Source organism: Columba livia, chromosome 18, assembly GCF_036013475.1.
Source record: "Columba livia isolate bColLiv1 breed racing homer chromosome 18, bColLiv1.pat.W.v2, whole genome shotgun sequence".
NCBI lineage: Eukaryota > Metazoa > Chordata > Aves > Columbiformes > Columbidae > Columba > Columba livia.
The window spans coordinates 3129530-3144199 of NC_088619.1; the positions used below are offsets into that span (position 1 = coordinate 3129530).

Genomic DNA, 14670 nt, shown 5'->3' on the forward strand with positions numbered 1-14670 from the left:
ATTGGAACAGGCTGCCCAGGGCAGTGCTGGAGTCACCATCCCTGGAGGGGTTTGACATGGTGTAGTGGTGGACTTGGTAGTGTGAGGTTTATGGTTGGACTCAATGATCTCGAGGGTCTTTTCCAACCAGAATAGTTCTGTGATTCCGGGTGTGTTTAAGGCTGAGCTGGAGCCTGGTTTTTGAGGGGCTTGGAGAGGGCAAAAAGCCAGGAGAGGGGAGTGGGTGGCTGGTGGGAGACGGGCTTCCAGGTACCGAGGATGGAGCAGAGCCCGGCAGCACCCGCTGCTGCAGCCCGGCCTTCCTGGGTGCGCTTCGGCTCCAGCGTCGTAGGAAGAGCCCTCAGCCAAAGCAATGGCCATGGGTGTTCCTGACGCTTCTCCCAGAGGCAGCAGCAGGATCTCGGCACAGGACTCAGGGCTCAGAGCGTTTCAAGTACCAAAATCCCCCCCGTCTCAGCCCCCGTGCACTGCAGCCGCGGCCCCAGCACCAGCCTCCCAAGGGAGAAGCAGTGCTGAGGCATCCGCAGCGCTCGCTCGCCCTGTGCCCGTCCTCATCCTCTTGCTTTCCAGGACAAGGACGACTGGGACTGGGATTTCCTGGGGACATCGAAACCCAGTTCTGGCCCAGGGAAGATGCCCGTGAAACGTGGCACTGAGCGCAGCTCTGAGACAACAGCAGAACAGAGCAGCAGGAAAGGTAAGCAGGTTGCTGGATGCCTCCTCCTTGTAGGAAAGGAATCGGCAGCCTGGCTGAGTGTGTGTGAGGTCCAGGCTGATGAAATGGAAAGCCACCCAGTCCCATCTCTGATTAAGCAGTGCGGTCATTCCTAGAGCAGCTTGAGAATGGGGTTGGTTGTGCCACAGCTCAGGGAGTGCCCCAGGTTACAGAACTGGCCTTTCCTTTCCGGGAAGGGAGGCTCAGATCTTCCCTTGGGCCTCACCCGGCCTGTTGTGCACGGTGCCAAAGGACAACGAGTTTTCGGGGTCAGGATTTGGGTGGCTGTAGCATCCCCAGTCCACGGCAAAGCCCAGCGGGGGCACGTCTGGGTGGGTCCTGGCTGCACTGGGCTGTGTTACAGGCGCTCGCCCCTCTTGTTCCTGCAGTGGGGATGCTCATGGGTCTGATAGTCCACTCAAATGGCCCTTTCCCCCCATAAATCCACTCTGGACACCAGTAGCAGCCGGTGGGTTGTGGCAAGGGCCAGGGTGTGTTGGTAGAGCAGGGGCTTTGGGTGAAGAGGGGCAAGAATGATCCGATTGGAAACTTGCAAAGCTCAAGAAGCTCCTGGTGTTGCCAGAGCTGGAAACCCCAGTGTCAGTGACCCCCAGCCATGTCGCAGCAGTGGCTGCAGGGGCACAGGGCAGGCAGTGGCGCGTTGCCGCTTTGTCACTTGCTGTGAGGTTCAGTCACGGAAAAGACATTGAAAAAGGACTTCGCAAATGGTCCAGGGAGAGAAGAGCAGGCAGGGCTGCTTTGATCTCTTGTTGTTTAAAAACCAAACCCCACCCTGCTCAGACCTCCTCCCATGTGCCATCCCATCCCCAGAGCTGCCCCCACGCCAGACGCCCCTGCGCACCGTGGCCCCGGTCCAGAGGAGGAAGACGTCGATGTTCGAAGATGCTGAAGGCGACGACCTGTTGGATGTGCTGAGACGTGGCAAAGGCCCAAAAAAAGAGTAAGGGCAGTGAGGAGGTGGTGGCAGTAACGCAGGGGGTGGGCTGCGCGTTGAGCTGGTGCCACCGTGCTGGGGGGGGATGCTGGAGCTTCTGCCCGTGGGTCCCAGCAAGGGGCAAGAGCAGCTGGTTTGGCAGAGAAGAGCCAGAGCAGCCTGGCCAGGCTGTGTGAGGAGGGACAGCCCTGCCTCTGCGAGAAACCATCTGCCACCGTGTCCCCACAGAGAGGAGCTCCGGCCAGCGCGCTCCACGCTGGACGACTTGTTCGGACGAGGCTCCGCGGCCAAAGTCCTGGAAAAGCCAGGTACGGGAGAGCATAGGGAGTTCAAAGTGGATAAAAAGTCCCAGAAGCAGGCAGGTGAGCGCAGCCAGGGACGTTGGGCAGGTCTGCAGAGGTGACAGCATTGGCTTGGGCTAGCGAGCTTGATTTCTCGTGGCCTTGCAGGGGAAATGCCCTTTCTGTCGGGTGAGCAGGGCGGTCCAGGGGCTCTGGGTCAGCGCGGGAAGGCGGCTCATGCACAAGTGTTGTGCTCTGCCCTCGAGGCAGCCTGGCAGGGGGAGGAGGAGGAGGGGAGGGCTGGTGTCTTTGCAGCAGCTGCTCCTCTGGGCGCTGACTCAAGGCTCCTTGTCTGAACAGAGGAGGAAGAGCGCGGGGACAAGAAGGAGCTTGTCTTCGGAGAGTACAAGCCCTCGATGGGCTCCAGGCCCGCGGTCCAGCCGGCGATGGGGCAGTTGGTGAGGTACGGTGCTGTGCGTGTGTCTGGAGCGTCGCTGTCCCTGCGGGGGAGCAGGCAGGTCCCCGGGTCCCCTGGCAGGCAGGTCTGCAACTGCTTCTCCTTCCTCAGGTTTTCTGCCAACAGCAGCAGCGAAACAAACCCAGAGCCCCGCTCCACACCTCGTCCTCCCCGCAGACGGAATCCCGTGCGGAGGAGAAGGGCCGGAGACGACTGGCTGGGCTGGGAGGATGAGGATTTCATGGACCCCGCCAGCCAGCTCGGGGCTGCAGAGGAGGCAGCACCTAAACCCGACCCAATGGACTGGCTGATCGATGCCTTGGCTCGCAGGAGAGCCGAAGAACAGGCCAAGGCACAGGAGACAAAGGCCGAGCCCACGGAGACCCAGGAGAAGAAAGCCAAGCGCTCAGAGACTGAGGAGAAAAAGGCCGAGCCCTCGGAGGCCCAAGAGAAAAAGAACGAACCCTCGGAGGCCCAAGACACAACGGCCGAGCCCTCAAGACCGCGGGCAGCCAGAGCAGTGACACCGGAGACAAGGAGAGGGGGATGCTCGCAGCTTGTCTCGGGCTGGCTCCACGTCCAACCCGAGATGGACATCGTCCTTGGCTCGGAGGGGTTGCCCTCTGCTCAGCCCGTCCCTGGGTGGGAGACGCTGGCTCTGCTGGACTCTGGCTTTGTGGTGTCCCCATTCTGTGCCGTCGGGTCCCCGCTGGGTCTTTCCCCAGGCAGGGACGCTCTTGGAGGCTTCCCCCATGGGTCTTGCTCAGGCTGCGAGGTTCTGGGCTCTGGAGGAGCACAGGGAGGGGTCCCCTTCGCGAGGGACATGGCACGAGGGAGGCTTTGGGATACTTCTCTTGTTGGTGAGCAACACCCTGGATTGTGACCTTGTTTCTGTGGCACTTTCTGGGATCCATCCCACGCATCCTTCCTCTCTTCTCAGGGGGACAAAGAGTTAGAGAAGCAGAGAATCTTCTTGGAGAACCTCAAGAAAGTACGATACAACACTGCACAACTGTCAACAACCCCTCCATCCTCCTCTCCTTCTGTGGGCGATACCATTGAGTACACGCATGCATTAATAGGGGCCCTGAGGAAAGCATCTCCACCTGTGCAAGTCGTCGACCTGTCCTCCATTCTCCGGCCTCCCATTACTTTCAAGACCCTTTAATCAGGCTCTGCCCCAGTGTCCATTCTGTCAGCTCTGCTTCTGTCGTGACTTGTAACAACATCGGATGTGAGACTGTGGGTACGCGTTAGAGGCCTCAAGGACTTCAGGAGTTCGTTTGGACACATTAGCGAGGATGCTTAATAAAAAGAAAGGAAGGACTGTTGCAGAATAAATGTACTCACTTAAATTCCTTTAGTTGTATTCTATGCTTCGACATATCGAGATAAGGACAGAGAAAAAACTGCCTGGAAGACAGAGGAAGAGAATCCAAGAAGAAACAACGAAGGCCCCAGACCCAAAATTACCACTGGACCAACAGGCTCGTGAAAGATGCGTGAAGAGCGGGTGCACAGACTGGGGGGGTTTACAAGCCCAAGTCTCTTTCGTCTCACGCTCCTCCTGCTGAGAGGCCCCACGTCCAGACTGTTTCTTTGCTGTTATGTGGTTATTTATGGAGATCCCGAGGAAAGCGCCCTGCAACACTTCACCTCTGCCCGCGTCCCGACCGTCCTCCCTTCTCTGGATGAAGAGAAGCCGCTAAATTAATGTGGACTCTGGTAAAGTTACAAAGACGTACCCATCATTAACCCATGACGTGCTAAATGCTTTCTAACCAGCTGCAAAACGAGGGGATATTTTTCAAGTTTTAAATCCTTCTGCCTGACAAAGAGACCGCAAGATGAAGGAACACCTTGTTTAGAAGCAGAGCTTAGCTTATATTTGACTAGTAATTAATAGTAAGAAACTCATCCGTTATAACTCACTTCATACTAACCTTATGGTAGCTCACAGGAAAGAGATTGGGGAACCACCTGGTGATAATGTCAATAGAGAAACCTTGCTGACATATTATAATCAGTCACCATTGTATAAATTAGATGATGAGGAAAAGTGGCCCCTGAATGAAACTCTGAGTGATGCGGCGTTAACGTTCTTCTTGAAGAGAGAAGGCAAGTGCAGTCAAGTGATGGACGCTGATATGTTTTCACTTTGCGAAAACACCCAGAGTGGCAGGCAGAATGTGGTATTAACTTGCCACCCCAGGATCCAGCTGTGTTCACGTTAAAAAGGGAGCAGAATAAAGCTCAGGAGAAGCTGAAACCATGTTGTTCAGCATGTAGAATAAGACAGAAAACTCGCCTGATGAGAGGGGAGGGTGAGATAGAAGACTGCGTGTCCCCACAGGGCGTGGAATTGAAGATGATGTGCCTTCAGCTTCCGAGCTGGTGAAACTCTGGAGAAAGAAGAGGTAAGCAGGGGAAAGAAGCTGAGATTTTAGATTTTAGTTGAGACTGGAACTCTTGATTCAGTTTTGAATCAGGAATTGATACCATTAGATGAAGATTTTGTACCTGTGGTGGGAGCTACTGGCCAAGGAGACAAAGCTTTCTTCATCAGCCAATCCAATAGAAACTGGAAAACAAAATGCAATTCCTAAGTTCTTATCTATGTCCAGGTCTCCAAAACCGTTACGGAGACGAGACTTAGGAAAACAATTGCAAGCAATAATAACATTCAAACAAGGTGAAGTGACATTCCAGATAAAAGAACAGCCACAGAAACCAAAGAAGGCTGTATGCAATGCACTGCAAGTTTGCTAAATTGGGTGAGATGCAGCGTGTACTGAGCTTCCCAGGAGAAAGCCCAGCACCCAGTTTTGATGTGCCTTCGTTTTACAGACTCTGGGGTGCTGTGGGGAAGTAGTTGCCTGCCAGAGTGCTGCAAGAAAAGAGAATCACCTCAGCTCTTGTGCTTGTGTCTTGTTTCCAGCCACAGGCTCAAGCTGCGAACCTTGAGCTCGTTTGACTTGTACAGAAAGCACGAGGATGGCATGACCCCGGCAGGGCTGGCGTTTTTCCAGTGCCAGTGGGACAGCTGCGTTTCCTGGGTCTCCCATCAGCTCCTCAGTGAGAAATGGCCCGTGCGGGGGGCTGGGGGAGCCGTGACGCAGCCCTGGGGGGAGGCACAGGGCCGGTGAACGAGCTGTGCCCGTGGGCTCCTGCTGGTCCCGGCACTGGTCTGGGAGCTGTTACAGCACAGCCTGGGCGCTTATGGAGCCGTCCTGCCCCAAACTAACAGCAGTCTGAGGAAACAACCTCTTAAAAGCCCATTTTGAAGGAGCATTTTCAAATAACACTGAGAACCTTCACCAGGGCGTGCTCGACCAGCCCCGGTGGGTGTGTGGGGGGGCCCTGGGGTTCAGATCTGCACTGTCTCGCTGACACTCTGTGTCACCCCTTTACAGATATTGTCCCCAGTCACTTGTGGCCCTTGCCCATTTGGTCACTGGCCGTGGTGGGATCACTGTGGTGATGGAATCACTTTGGTCATTCGGATCTCTTTTGGTGACTGATCACTTTTGGCACTAGGATATTTATATACATTAGATACATATTTTTAAAAAGTGAGGGTAGAAAAGACCATCTAGCGGCTCTCAAGGGCCAGTGCCCTCCCCAGCAGTGTGTGCTCCCCCCACCCTAGAAATAATACCTAGAAAATTCTTCCAGTGCGATTCTCAGGGGAGCCCCCGCTCCCAACGCCCTGTCCTGGGACCCCCGCTGACCCCCCCACGTCCGCCAACCCAGTCTGGTCTCTGGCCGTCCATGGTGGCCGTGGCTTTCTGGGGGGCAGGGGGCGGTGGAGGCCGTGGGCGGTGGGTGAGGAGGGGGCAGCCAGGCGGGCTGGGGGTTGTAGGGCGAGGAGGCCCAGAAGGGGCTGAAGCTCCCGGGGGCACAGGCCATGGAACGATGGGGCTGTTGCTGCTCTGTCGGCTCTCGGGGATTCGCAGCTTGGAGAAGGTGGCCAGAGCCACGCGGCGTGGCCGGCGTGTTGCTGGGGGTGCACATCTGCGGGGCCGTCAGATTGGCCATGGATGGTTTTTTGGAGTCCCAGCCTGGCAACCTCCCCATCACTGGAGATCTGGCTGCATCCCGCACCAGGTGCTGGTGCACACGGGAGCCAGTCACTGCACATCTGCCACCAAGGGGAATCGCCTCCGAGGCCAACTGTGCCGTGGGGAAAGGAAAGGGTTAAACATCAGAAGAGTTTGATTTAGTACACAACACGGATAAAGCCATTCTCTCTGCCATTAAAACTGAGGGTATTTAATTCAGTAAAGTGAGATTTCATTCCCCATGACTTGGCTGGTTGTATTTTGAATCTGGGCACGGGCTGCAGTGACCTGCAACGAAATACGAGGTGTCACCAGCTACAATGTAGGTGTTAAAGTGGGAAAGGCAGGAGGGAGCCTCAGCATCTCCCATCCCGTGGATAACTTCATCACAAAGGACCAGGGCGGCGCCCGCTGGCTCCTGGGGCGGCTGTTGCCGGGCAACAGAGACACTATATTGTCCCCTGTCACCTGTGCCCCTCGCCCATTTGGTCACTGGCCGTGGTGGGATCACTTGCCGTGGTGGGATCACTGTGGTGGTGGACTCATTTTGGCAGTTGGACCACTTTTGGTGGTGGGATCACATTTGGTGGTTGCATCACTTTTGGTGTTGAGATCACATTTGGTGGTTGCATCACTTTTGGTGTTGGGATCACATTTGGTGGTTGCATCACTTTTGGTGGTGGAATCGCTTTTGGTGGTTGAACCGCTTTTGGGTGGTTTGGTCACTTTCGGCACTTGGATCGCTTTGGTGACTGGATCGCTTTCATCACTCGGATTGCTTTCGGAACTTGGATCTGTTTTGGTGACTGATCGCTTTCTGTGGGAAGAAGGAGCAGGAGAAAGGCTGCTGGCTGTCCATCCCTCCAAGATCACCTCCGGACAGAAAAGCTCCTGTCTCCCTACTTTGGGTTCAGTGTTTTCACGCAGAACAGCAGCGATGGCCACACGCAGTCTGTTGGAAATGCTGGACGCTGCCATCGGGACACCCCAAGTTGGGGTTGTGGATTTCGTGGCGCTCCACAAGCTGCTGAAAGCCATGATCATCGGGCAGCAGGGTCAGCAGGAGGTGCAGTGCGGCCTGGCAGAGGACATGCGGGCCATGCAGAAGGCGCACTCTGGCATGGCAGAGGACATGCGGGAGATGAAGGAGGTGATGCAGGAGGCACATTCTGGAATGGCACAGGACATCCAGGAGATGAAGGAGGCGCATGTCGGCCTGGCAGAGGACATGCATGCCCTGCAGGAGGCGCATTCCGGCCTGGCCGAGGACATCCAGGAGATCCAGGAGACACTTGGCCTGGTGAGCATCGCCTGGTGCCCCGGGAGGGAGCTGGGCCCTCGTCCCTCCCCGCTCCTGCTGCCCTGTCACACTGTGCCCGTGCCCCACGGCCATCGGTGTCACCAGCGTGAAGGGCAGCAGGAGGGAAGAGTGGGAAGGGTGTCCCAGGAGTTGCTAAGGCACTTTTGAACTAGAGAGCCCTCAAAACAGATCCATGGGAGGGGAAGGAGGGGAGATAAAGCTCTGCCCGTGCAATTCGGCCGCGGCCCCCAGGCACAGCCCTGCCCAGCGTCCCTCTGTCTCCTGCCCCAGTTCATTTGGGGATACTCTTTAAATCCCGCTCCCACATCTGAACGGGTGTCCCTCTCCTCACCCAGATCCAGGGGAAGCCCCAGGACGTTGCCGGGCTGTGCAGGGACAGGAGGCGGCTGCGTCCCCCGCTCCCTCGGGGACACCAGCCCTCCTGCCTCGGGGCACAGCCTGTGGGGTGGGGTGCTGGGCAGTGATGCTGGGGGTCCCATCCCTGGGGTCCCATCCCCCCAGCTCCATGGCCGGGCTGACTCCATGATCCCTTTGCATTTGGGCTCTCATGTTCAACATGAGTTTGGCCCCGTGAGATGATGATTTGGGGACAGGGACTGGGGACATGGCGGGGGGTTCTGGGGTGTGTCCTCACGGCTGCCCAGCTGCCAGTAAACCTGCTGCCCTTTGCCTCTTCTTCCCAGGAGGGCGGTGGGGGCCAGTCTGCCCCCTCCGAGCCCACCCAGGTGGCCATGGACAGCCAGTCCAGGAGGAGCTCAGCACTGGGGCCGAAGGGACGTGGGACACAGCCTGGGATGGAGACCGGCAAGGGGACTGCAGGGTCTGGCTCCCTGGGGATGCAAGCAGGGACACAGGGGGAACCAGCGACCCCTGTGAAGTTGTCAGGCGCTCCCTCTGATCACACGAGGTCTATTGGTGCCGGCGCCACCACCCCGGGGATGCAGCCAGGATCACGGGGCACCCAGGCCACCACCCGCCTGGGGACACAGCCAGGGGCCCCTGACACCCAGGCCAGCACCTCGGGGATGCAGCCAGGATCCCCTGGGACCCACACCACCACCCCTGGGGTGCAGCCTGCGTCCTCCAGATCCCAAGCCACCATCCCAGGCGATGCCCAAGAGCTGGCCAAGCCCTGGGGCTCCACCAGCACCTCCAGCTACGAGTCGGAGATGCGGGAGGTTCTCTCACAGGTTGGGCAGCTCGGCAACGTCTACGCTGGTCTGAAGGAGGAGGTGGAACAGCTTAAATCTACAAAAGCAGAACGTGCAGATCTTGAGAACGTGCGCCAGCTTTTCCCAAAGGGAGGTGAGAGCACGGGGGTGCTGGCGGGGGTTTTTTGGTGTGGGGACACCCTGGGTCAGGGGCTCGTCATGCTCAGAGACCCCCTCACCAACAGCACATCCCCTTGCACCATGTCCCTCTAGGTCGGCAGAGCATCACCAGCATCCTGGCCGACCTCAAGTGCCAGATGTCCTTCCTACAAGACATGGCCAGGGCCCTCCACGGGGAGGAGGAGAAGGTGAGCCGGCAGCAGTCCCCGAGGGGCTGCGGGGATGCCAGTTTGGGCAGGGAGGGGGCAGCCGAAGGGTCCCCGTGCCGGAATGACACAGGGGGCTGTGCCCTCACCGCCCCCACTGCCGTTCCCAGATCAGCAAGGTGGAGGATGCTCCCAGAAAGATGAGGGGGGCTGGAGCCGGCAGAAAAGCAGACGGCAGCGGCCAGATGACCCGACAGCCGCGGTAAAAGGATGGGAGAGGGTTTCCTACCCCGCAGGGCTGCGAGGGAGCCTGGGGTCTGGGAGCATCCCAGTTTGGGGTCCGAGGGACACCCCCACGAAGGCTAAGCCTGCCCCTGCCCCCGTCTCGCTGGCCAGGCCCAAGGGACAGAAGGTCAAGGCAGAGCGCAAGGAGCTGGGGAAGCAGCAGGAGCCGACCCAGGCCGAGCTGGAGCAGTTTGCGGCTGAGTACGTGAATAACTTGGTGAGGGAGACAGCGCAGCAGCTGCAGGCAGAGGTGAGGCCCGGGGGCAGCGCTCCCAGCCCCCGCTGGCTAGGGAGGGTCCTGGCGGGGTCCCGGCCACGTCCCCTGGCTGGATGGGGCCATGGAGCCTCCACGGCACCTGGGCTTGTGGGCGGCATCCAGCCCGGCTCAGAGCTGATTCCTCCTCCCCTGCCAGCAGCCGGACGAGCCGAGGGTGACGGTGCAGAGCGGGGGACACGAGCACGCAGGGTGCCACTTCTGCAGCCCGGACACCAGGGTGCTGCTGGGGAAGCTCCTCCAGCGCTGCAAGAAGCTCGAGGAGCAGGTGGAGTCCCTGGCCCAGAAGGCGGGCGGCAAGGTGGAAAATTATCCAAAGTGGAGGAGACAGGTAAGGAGATGCGGTGTAGGGGGCTTGAGCTGCCAGGACCCCCCAGGCATTTCTGCTTGGCTGTAACGTAGGGGAGCCCCTCGCTGCCCCCCTAATTGGCTTGTCGGAGTCAGAAGAATGGAAGGGAATTAAAGCCTTGGAGCAAATGTCCTGCTTGCACTGAGAGCCCGTGGCCATCAGCCAAAATACCCTGGGTCTGTCCCTGCGGGGCAGCCACCCCCTTGCTCAGCACCGCCTTGTCCTCTTAGTCCCTGCAGCACGACGAGCAGATCAAGTGCCTCCAGGCCAGCATCATGCAGCTCCAAAAGGACTATGAGAAGTTCAGCTCGGCCCTTGCAAACCTCCAGCAGGATCGCCAGCAGGAGCAGAATGACATCAAGGTGGGTGGCTGAAAGCCCCAAGCAGAGCCCAGGCTGGGACCCCAAGGGGTCTGTCCCCCTGCCACCCTGCTCGCAGCCCTGCACAGCTTCCCAGTGCCTTTCCTGGAGGCTTCTGATGGGGTGGGGAGGCAGGGGGTGCTCGGCTGGCCGGGGGGCAGCTCACGGGCTGCTGTCTGCCTTGGAAGGCTCTGTCCCAGGCCCTGGAGAGAATCAAGAAGCAGAAAGCAGACAAGGAGGAGCTGCTGGTGCTGGGAATCGATGAGGTACGGGCTCGAGGGGCCCTGCTGCCAGCCAAGGGTGTTTTGGGCAGAGTGACAAACACCCCTTGTCCCTTGGGTGCCGGCTGGCAGAACCAGCCAGGTAGGGGGAGGATTTCCAGCCCGGCTGCAGGTCCCAAGCCAGGTCCCTCTGTCACTGCAAGTCCCTTCGGCTGGCGGGACCAACCCCACAGGGGTGATGGGGTGAACAGGGCCAAGTCTCCCACTCCTGTTGTCACTCCATCCTGTCTGCAACCACTCTCCTGTCTTTCCCCATTGCTAGAAAGCAGACAAAGACAAAGTCAGTCGCAGCCAGTTTGAGGCGTGCGTGGAGCAGCTGAACAAGGTGATGGAGGAGGTGACGGTCCAGGAGAAGTTCTTGCACCGGTTCCAGCAAGAGCTCCAGAGGCAGATGGACTGCAAGGTGAGGGCTCGTCCCCTCCACACAGCACTGGCACCCTGGGGGCCTGGCAGCCTAAGGCAGGATCCTTGCGAGGGTCCCCCCTCCCGGCTGTGCCCCCGGGGACCGCCATGTCCCATCCTGGGGTAGATGGCTGAGGGTGTCACCCGTCCACAGCTGGACCGCCGGGAGCTGGGGGCATTCCAGCAGCAGCAGGAGGAGCGGTGGAAGAGCCTCAGCGGGCAGCTCCAGGAGAAGGCGCTGAAGCCAGAGCGTGACAGTGCCGCTGGGATTAGGAAGTGAGTGCGATGGGGACAGTGGTGGCTTTGGCAGTGCTGGCCCTGTTCCTGCTGGCTGTCCCGGCTCGTGCCGGTGTGGTACCTGGCGTGGGAGCCATGTGGGCAGCGCCCCTGGGGATGCTGAGCAAGTGGCTGTGCCTTGTGCTCCTGCCAGCTGCAGCTTCGCAGCGATAGAGGCGGCACAATGAGGGGGCACGTGTGGGAGGAGCCCTCCTGAACCAGTCTTGGGGGGTGGGTGCAGAGGCTTTTTGTGGCTGGTGTGCAGGTGGGGCTGTGCCCCCCAGGAGCTCCCCAGCCCTTTTCTCCCCCCTCCAGGCAGCTGCTGCCTGGTTTCCATTGCCTGTCCTGTGACCGGCCCCTCAACATGCTGGCGTCTGGACCGTGAGTAACTGCCCCCCGAACAGGGAGCAGCCCCCAACCCCTCCCTGGCGTCGAGTGACACATGGGGTGCCACCTGCCGGGCACTGAGCACCCCCATGTCCTGTCCCACAGGGAGCGGACGGGCGAGTGCAGATACCCCACTGTTCCGCGGAGCTGTGGGGGCCCACACACTGTCAGGCCCCCGCGCTTCCAGCCCCAACCGCCCAGCACCCCACGGCCATCCCAACCCAGTGCCCGCCGCCCCAACAAGGTAGGGATGGCAGAGGTGGGGAGGGGGATGCTGAGCCTGCGGGGGGATCTGTGCCTCAGTTTCCCCGGGGAGAGCTGGCTGGGGGAGGGTTGCTGGGGGACATGGAATGGGGCCCCGTGTTTGGGTCACACGCTCTCCCCTTCCCAGAAGGACGCGATGCATCTGTCAGGCCAGGACGGCACTGATGGGAACCAACCGAACAAGCAGCCGTCTGTAACGGAGAGCCCTGGGCTGCCCTCAAGGCAAAGGGGGATGCCAGACACCACAACCTCGAGCAGCCAGCCAAGTATGGCCCTGTCAGGGCACCGGGGGGCAGAGGACACCCCGCTGTCTGGGGGGACGGGTCTGTGCCCACAGCTGGGCAGGGTTGGACGGGGGTCTGGGGTCTGGGCTGGGCTGTGGGGGCAGCACTGGCTGCTGGGGCAGCCAGTCCTCATGATGGAGATGGAGGGAGCTGGGGCGACATGTGGGGTGGTGCTGGGCAGTGTGGGACAACAGCCTGTGTGCTTCAGGGTGGGGGCAGGACCCTGTTGGTGGGTGTCTGTGGCTGACCCTGCCCCTCGCCCCCAGGCACCGCCTCCCCGCTGCTGTTAGCCGTGCTGAAGTGCCAACCAGCCTCATCTCCCGGACGCCTCACCCAGGCACCGAAGCTGCTGCCACACCGCATTAAATCAGCGCCCTGACAGCCGGGCAGGACGGGGGTCCCGGCCCCGGTCCCACCGCCCCGGGCGCTGAGCAGGCAGCAGCTGCAATAAATGGCGATGGGCAACCAAGCGCCGGTGTGGTCTGAGTGTGGGTCCCTGGGGCAGGATGGCAGAAAGCCCCGCTGTGTTTGCTTTTTCAGGAGAAAACTAAATGCTAAAAAGGCTCTTTGGGGGTGCCCAGAGGTGGATCCAGTGCTATCCAGGGTCCCCCCAGAGGGATCACAGGTAGCAAACCAGTGGGCACCAGGGCAGAGCCAGCAAAGGCCCATCCCGCACCCCGGGTGGGGCTGAGGTGCCCATGGGCTTCAGAAGCACCCCCTGGCACTAACTGGGGGGACGGGGTGAGGGGGGAACCAGGGGGCTGTGCAAGAAGCCGGGCTGCCTGTTGGTAACCGGAGGAGCAGCAGCAGGTGCCGAGCTGCAAGGCCGGGCAAGGCCGAGCTGTCACAGGAGCTCAGGATGACAACAGGTTGACCACGAGCCAGCAATGTCTCCTGTGGCCAAGAAGGTCGATGGTACCTGGAGTGCGTGAGGATGAGGAGCAGGAGTGTGACCAGCAGGTTGAGGGAGGTGAATCCTCCCCTTCTGCTGTGCACTCGTGAGGCTCCATCTGAGTTGTGTGTCCAGTTCTGGCACCCCACTTTAAGAAGGACAAGGAATTACTGGGGAGAGTCCAGCGGTGGGCTACAAGGATGCTGAAAGAAGCATCTTTCTGATGAGGAAAGGCTGAGAGAGCTGGGGCTGTTGAGCTGGAGAAGAGAAGCTGAGAGGGATGTGATCAATGGGATCAGTATCTCAGGGTGGGTGTCAGAGGATGGACCAGACTCTGTTCAGTGGTGCCCAACGCCAGGGTGAGGGGCAACGGGCACAGACTGAAACACAGGAGGCTCCATCTGAACAGGAGCAGAAACTTGTTTGCTGGGAGGTGCCAGAGCCTGGCCCAGGCTGCCCAGAGCGGGTGTGGAGTCTCCTCCTCTGAGACATTCAAAGCCCCTGGACCCAGCTGTGTGATCTGCTCTGTGACCCTGCGTGAGCAGGGGTTGGACGGGGGGCAGCGGAGCCGCCGGGGCTGGAGTCCGATCCCGGGCCCACCAGGGACTCCATTTCCCAGCAACAGCGAGAGAAGAAGGGAAGGGAAGGGAAGGGAAGGGAAGGGAAGGGAAGGGAAGGGAAGGGAAGGGAAGGGAAGGGAAGGGAAGGGAAGGGAAGGGAAGGGAAGGGAAGGGAAGGGAAGGGAAGGGAAGGGAAGGGAAGGGAAGGGAAGGGAAGGGAAGGGAAGGGAAGGGAAGGGAAGGGAAGGGAAGGGAAGGGAAGGGAAGGGAAGGGAAGGGGGATGAGCTGGAGCAGCGGTTGGTGCCGCGGCGGCTGCTCCGTCCTGCAGCATCGCGGGAGGTGCTGTTCATCTCAGCGATTTGTGCATTTGGAGACTTCGGTTGAAGCCTTGAGCTACTGGAGAGTGTGCAGAGAAGAGCAAGAGAGCTGGTGAGGGGCTGGAGCACAAGTGTGATGGAGCGGCTGAGGGACCTGGGGGGTTCAGCTGGAGAACAGGAGCTGAGGGGAGACCTTCTGATCTCTGAACTGCCTGAAAGGAGCTTGGAGCCAGGGGGGGTCGGGCTCTGCTCCCCAGGAACAAGCGCCAGGAGCAGAGGAAACAGCCTCAAGTTGCGCCAAGGGAGGCTGAGGTTGGATCTGGGGAACAATTTCTTCCCCAAAGGGCTGTGGGGCATTGGAACAGGCTGCCCAGGGCAGTGCTGGAGTCACCATCCCTGGAGGGGTTTGACATGGGGTAGTGGTGGGCTTGGTAGTGTGAGGTTTATGGTTGGACTCAATGATCTCGAGGGT

The 14670-nt window shown here is 59.7% G+C and overlaps 3 protein-coding genes and 1 long non-coding RNA gene across 4 annotated transcripts in view; all 4 read left to right on the forward strand.

The window, feature by feature from the left end:
* The window catches only part of LOC135575728 (large ribosomal subunit protein mL38-like), a 29132-nt gene that overhangs the window by 12676 nt on the left and 1786 nt on the right, over positions 1-14670 (forward strand). The window lies entirely within an intron of this gene.
* On the forward strand, positions 538-3576 carry LOC135575791 (fas-binding factor 1 homolog). The gene is made up of 6 exons (XM_065035165.1): positions 538-697; positions 1547-1676; positions 1899-1978; positions 2312-2414; positions 2520-3105; positions 3349-3576. Exons 1-6 carry the CDS (start codon positions 634-636, stop codon positions 3574-3576), a joined length of 1191 nt encoding a protein of 396 aa, XP_064891237.1. The 5' UTR covers positions 538-633.
* Positions 8476-11884, forward strand: LOC135575726 (glutamine-rich protein 2-like). Its single transcript, XM_065034492.1, has 8 exons — positions 8476-9095; positions 9215-9802; positions 9966-10157; positions 10406-10537; positions 10723-10800; positions 11078-11218; positions 11372-11493; positions 11809-11884. The coding sequence occupies exons 2-8, from the start codon at positions 9344-9346 to the stop codon at positions 11876-11878; spliced, it is 1194 nt and encodes a 397-aa protein (XP_064890564.1). The 5' UTR covers positions 8476-9095; positions 9215-9343; the 3' UTR covers positions 11879-11884.
* Positions 12300-12897, forward strand: LOC135575731 (uncharacterized). Its single transcript, XR_010466991.1, has 2 exons — positions 12300-12410; positions 12695-12897. It is a non-coding gene; the product is annotated as an uncharacterized LOC135575731 (long non-coding RNA).

Bases quoted from the DNA above. Each gene is read 5' to 3' on its own strand.
- LOC135575726 (XM_065034492.1), top strand. From the start codon at position 9,344: ATGCCAGTTTGGGCAGGGAGGGGGCAGCCGAAGGGTCCCCGTGCCGGA. The intron at 9,803-9,965 runs GTGAGGCCCGGG...CTCCCCTGCCAG, and splicing joins CGCAGCAGCTGCAGGCAGAG to CAGCCGGACGAGCCGAGGGT. The intron at 11,494-11,808 runs GTGAGTGCGATG...TCCCCCCTCCAG, and splicing joins AGTGCCGCTGGGATTAGGAA to GCAGCTGCTGCCTGGTTTCC.
- LOC135575791 (XM_065035165.1), top strand. From the start codon at position 634: ATGCCCGTGAAACGTGGCACTGAGCGCAGCTCTGAGACAACAGCAGAA. The intron at 698-1,546 runs GTAAGCAGGTTG...TCCCATCCCCAG, and splicing joins AGAACAGAGCAGCAGGAAAG to AGCTGCCCCCACGCCAGACG. The intron at 1,677-1,898 runs GTAAGGGCAGTG...GTGTCCCCACAG, and splicing joins GGCAAAGGCCCAAAAAAAGA to AGAGGAGCTCCGGCCAGCGC.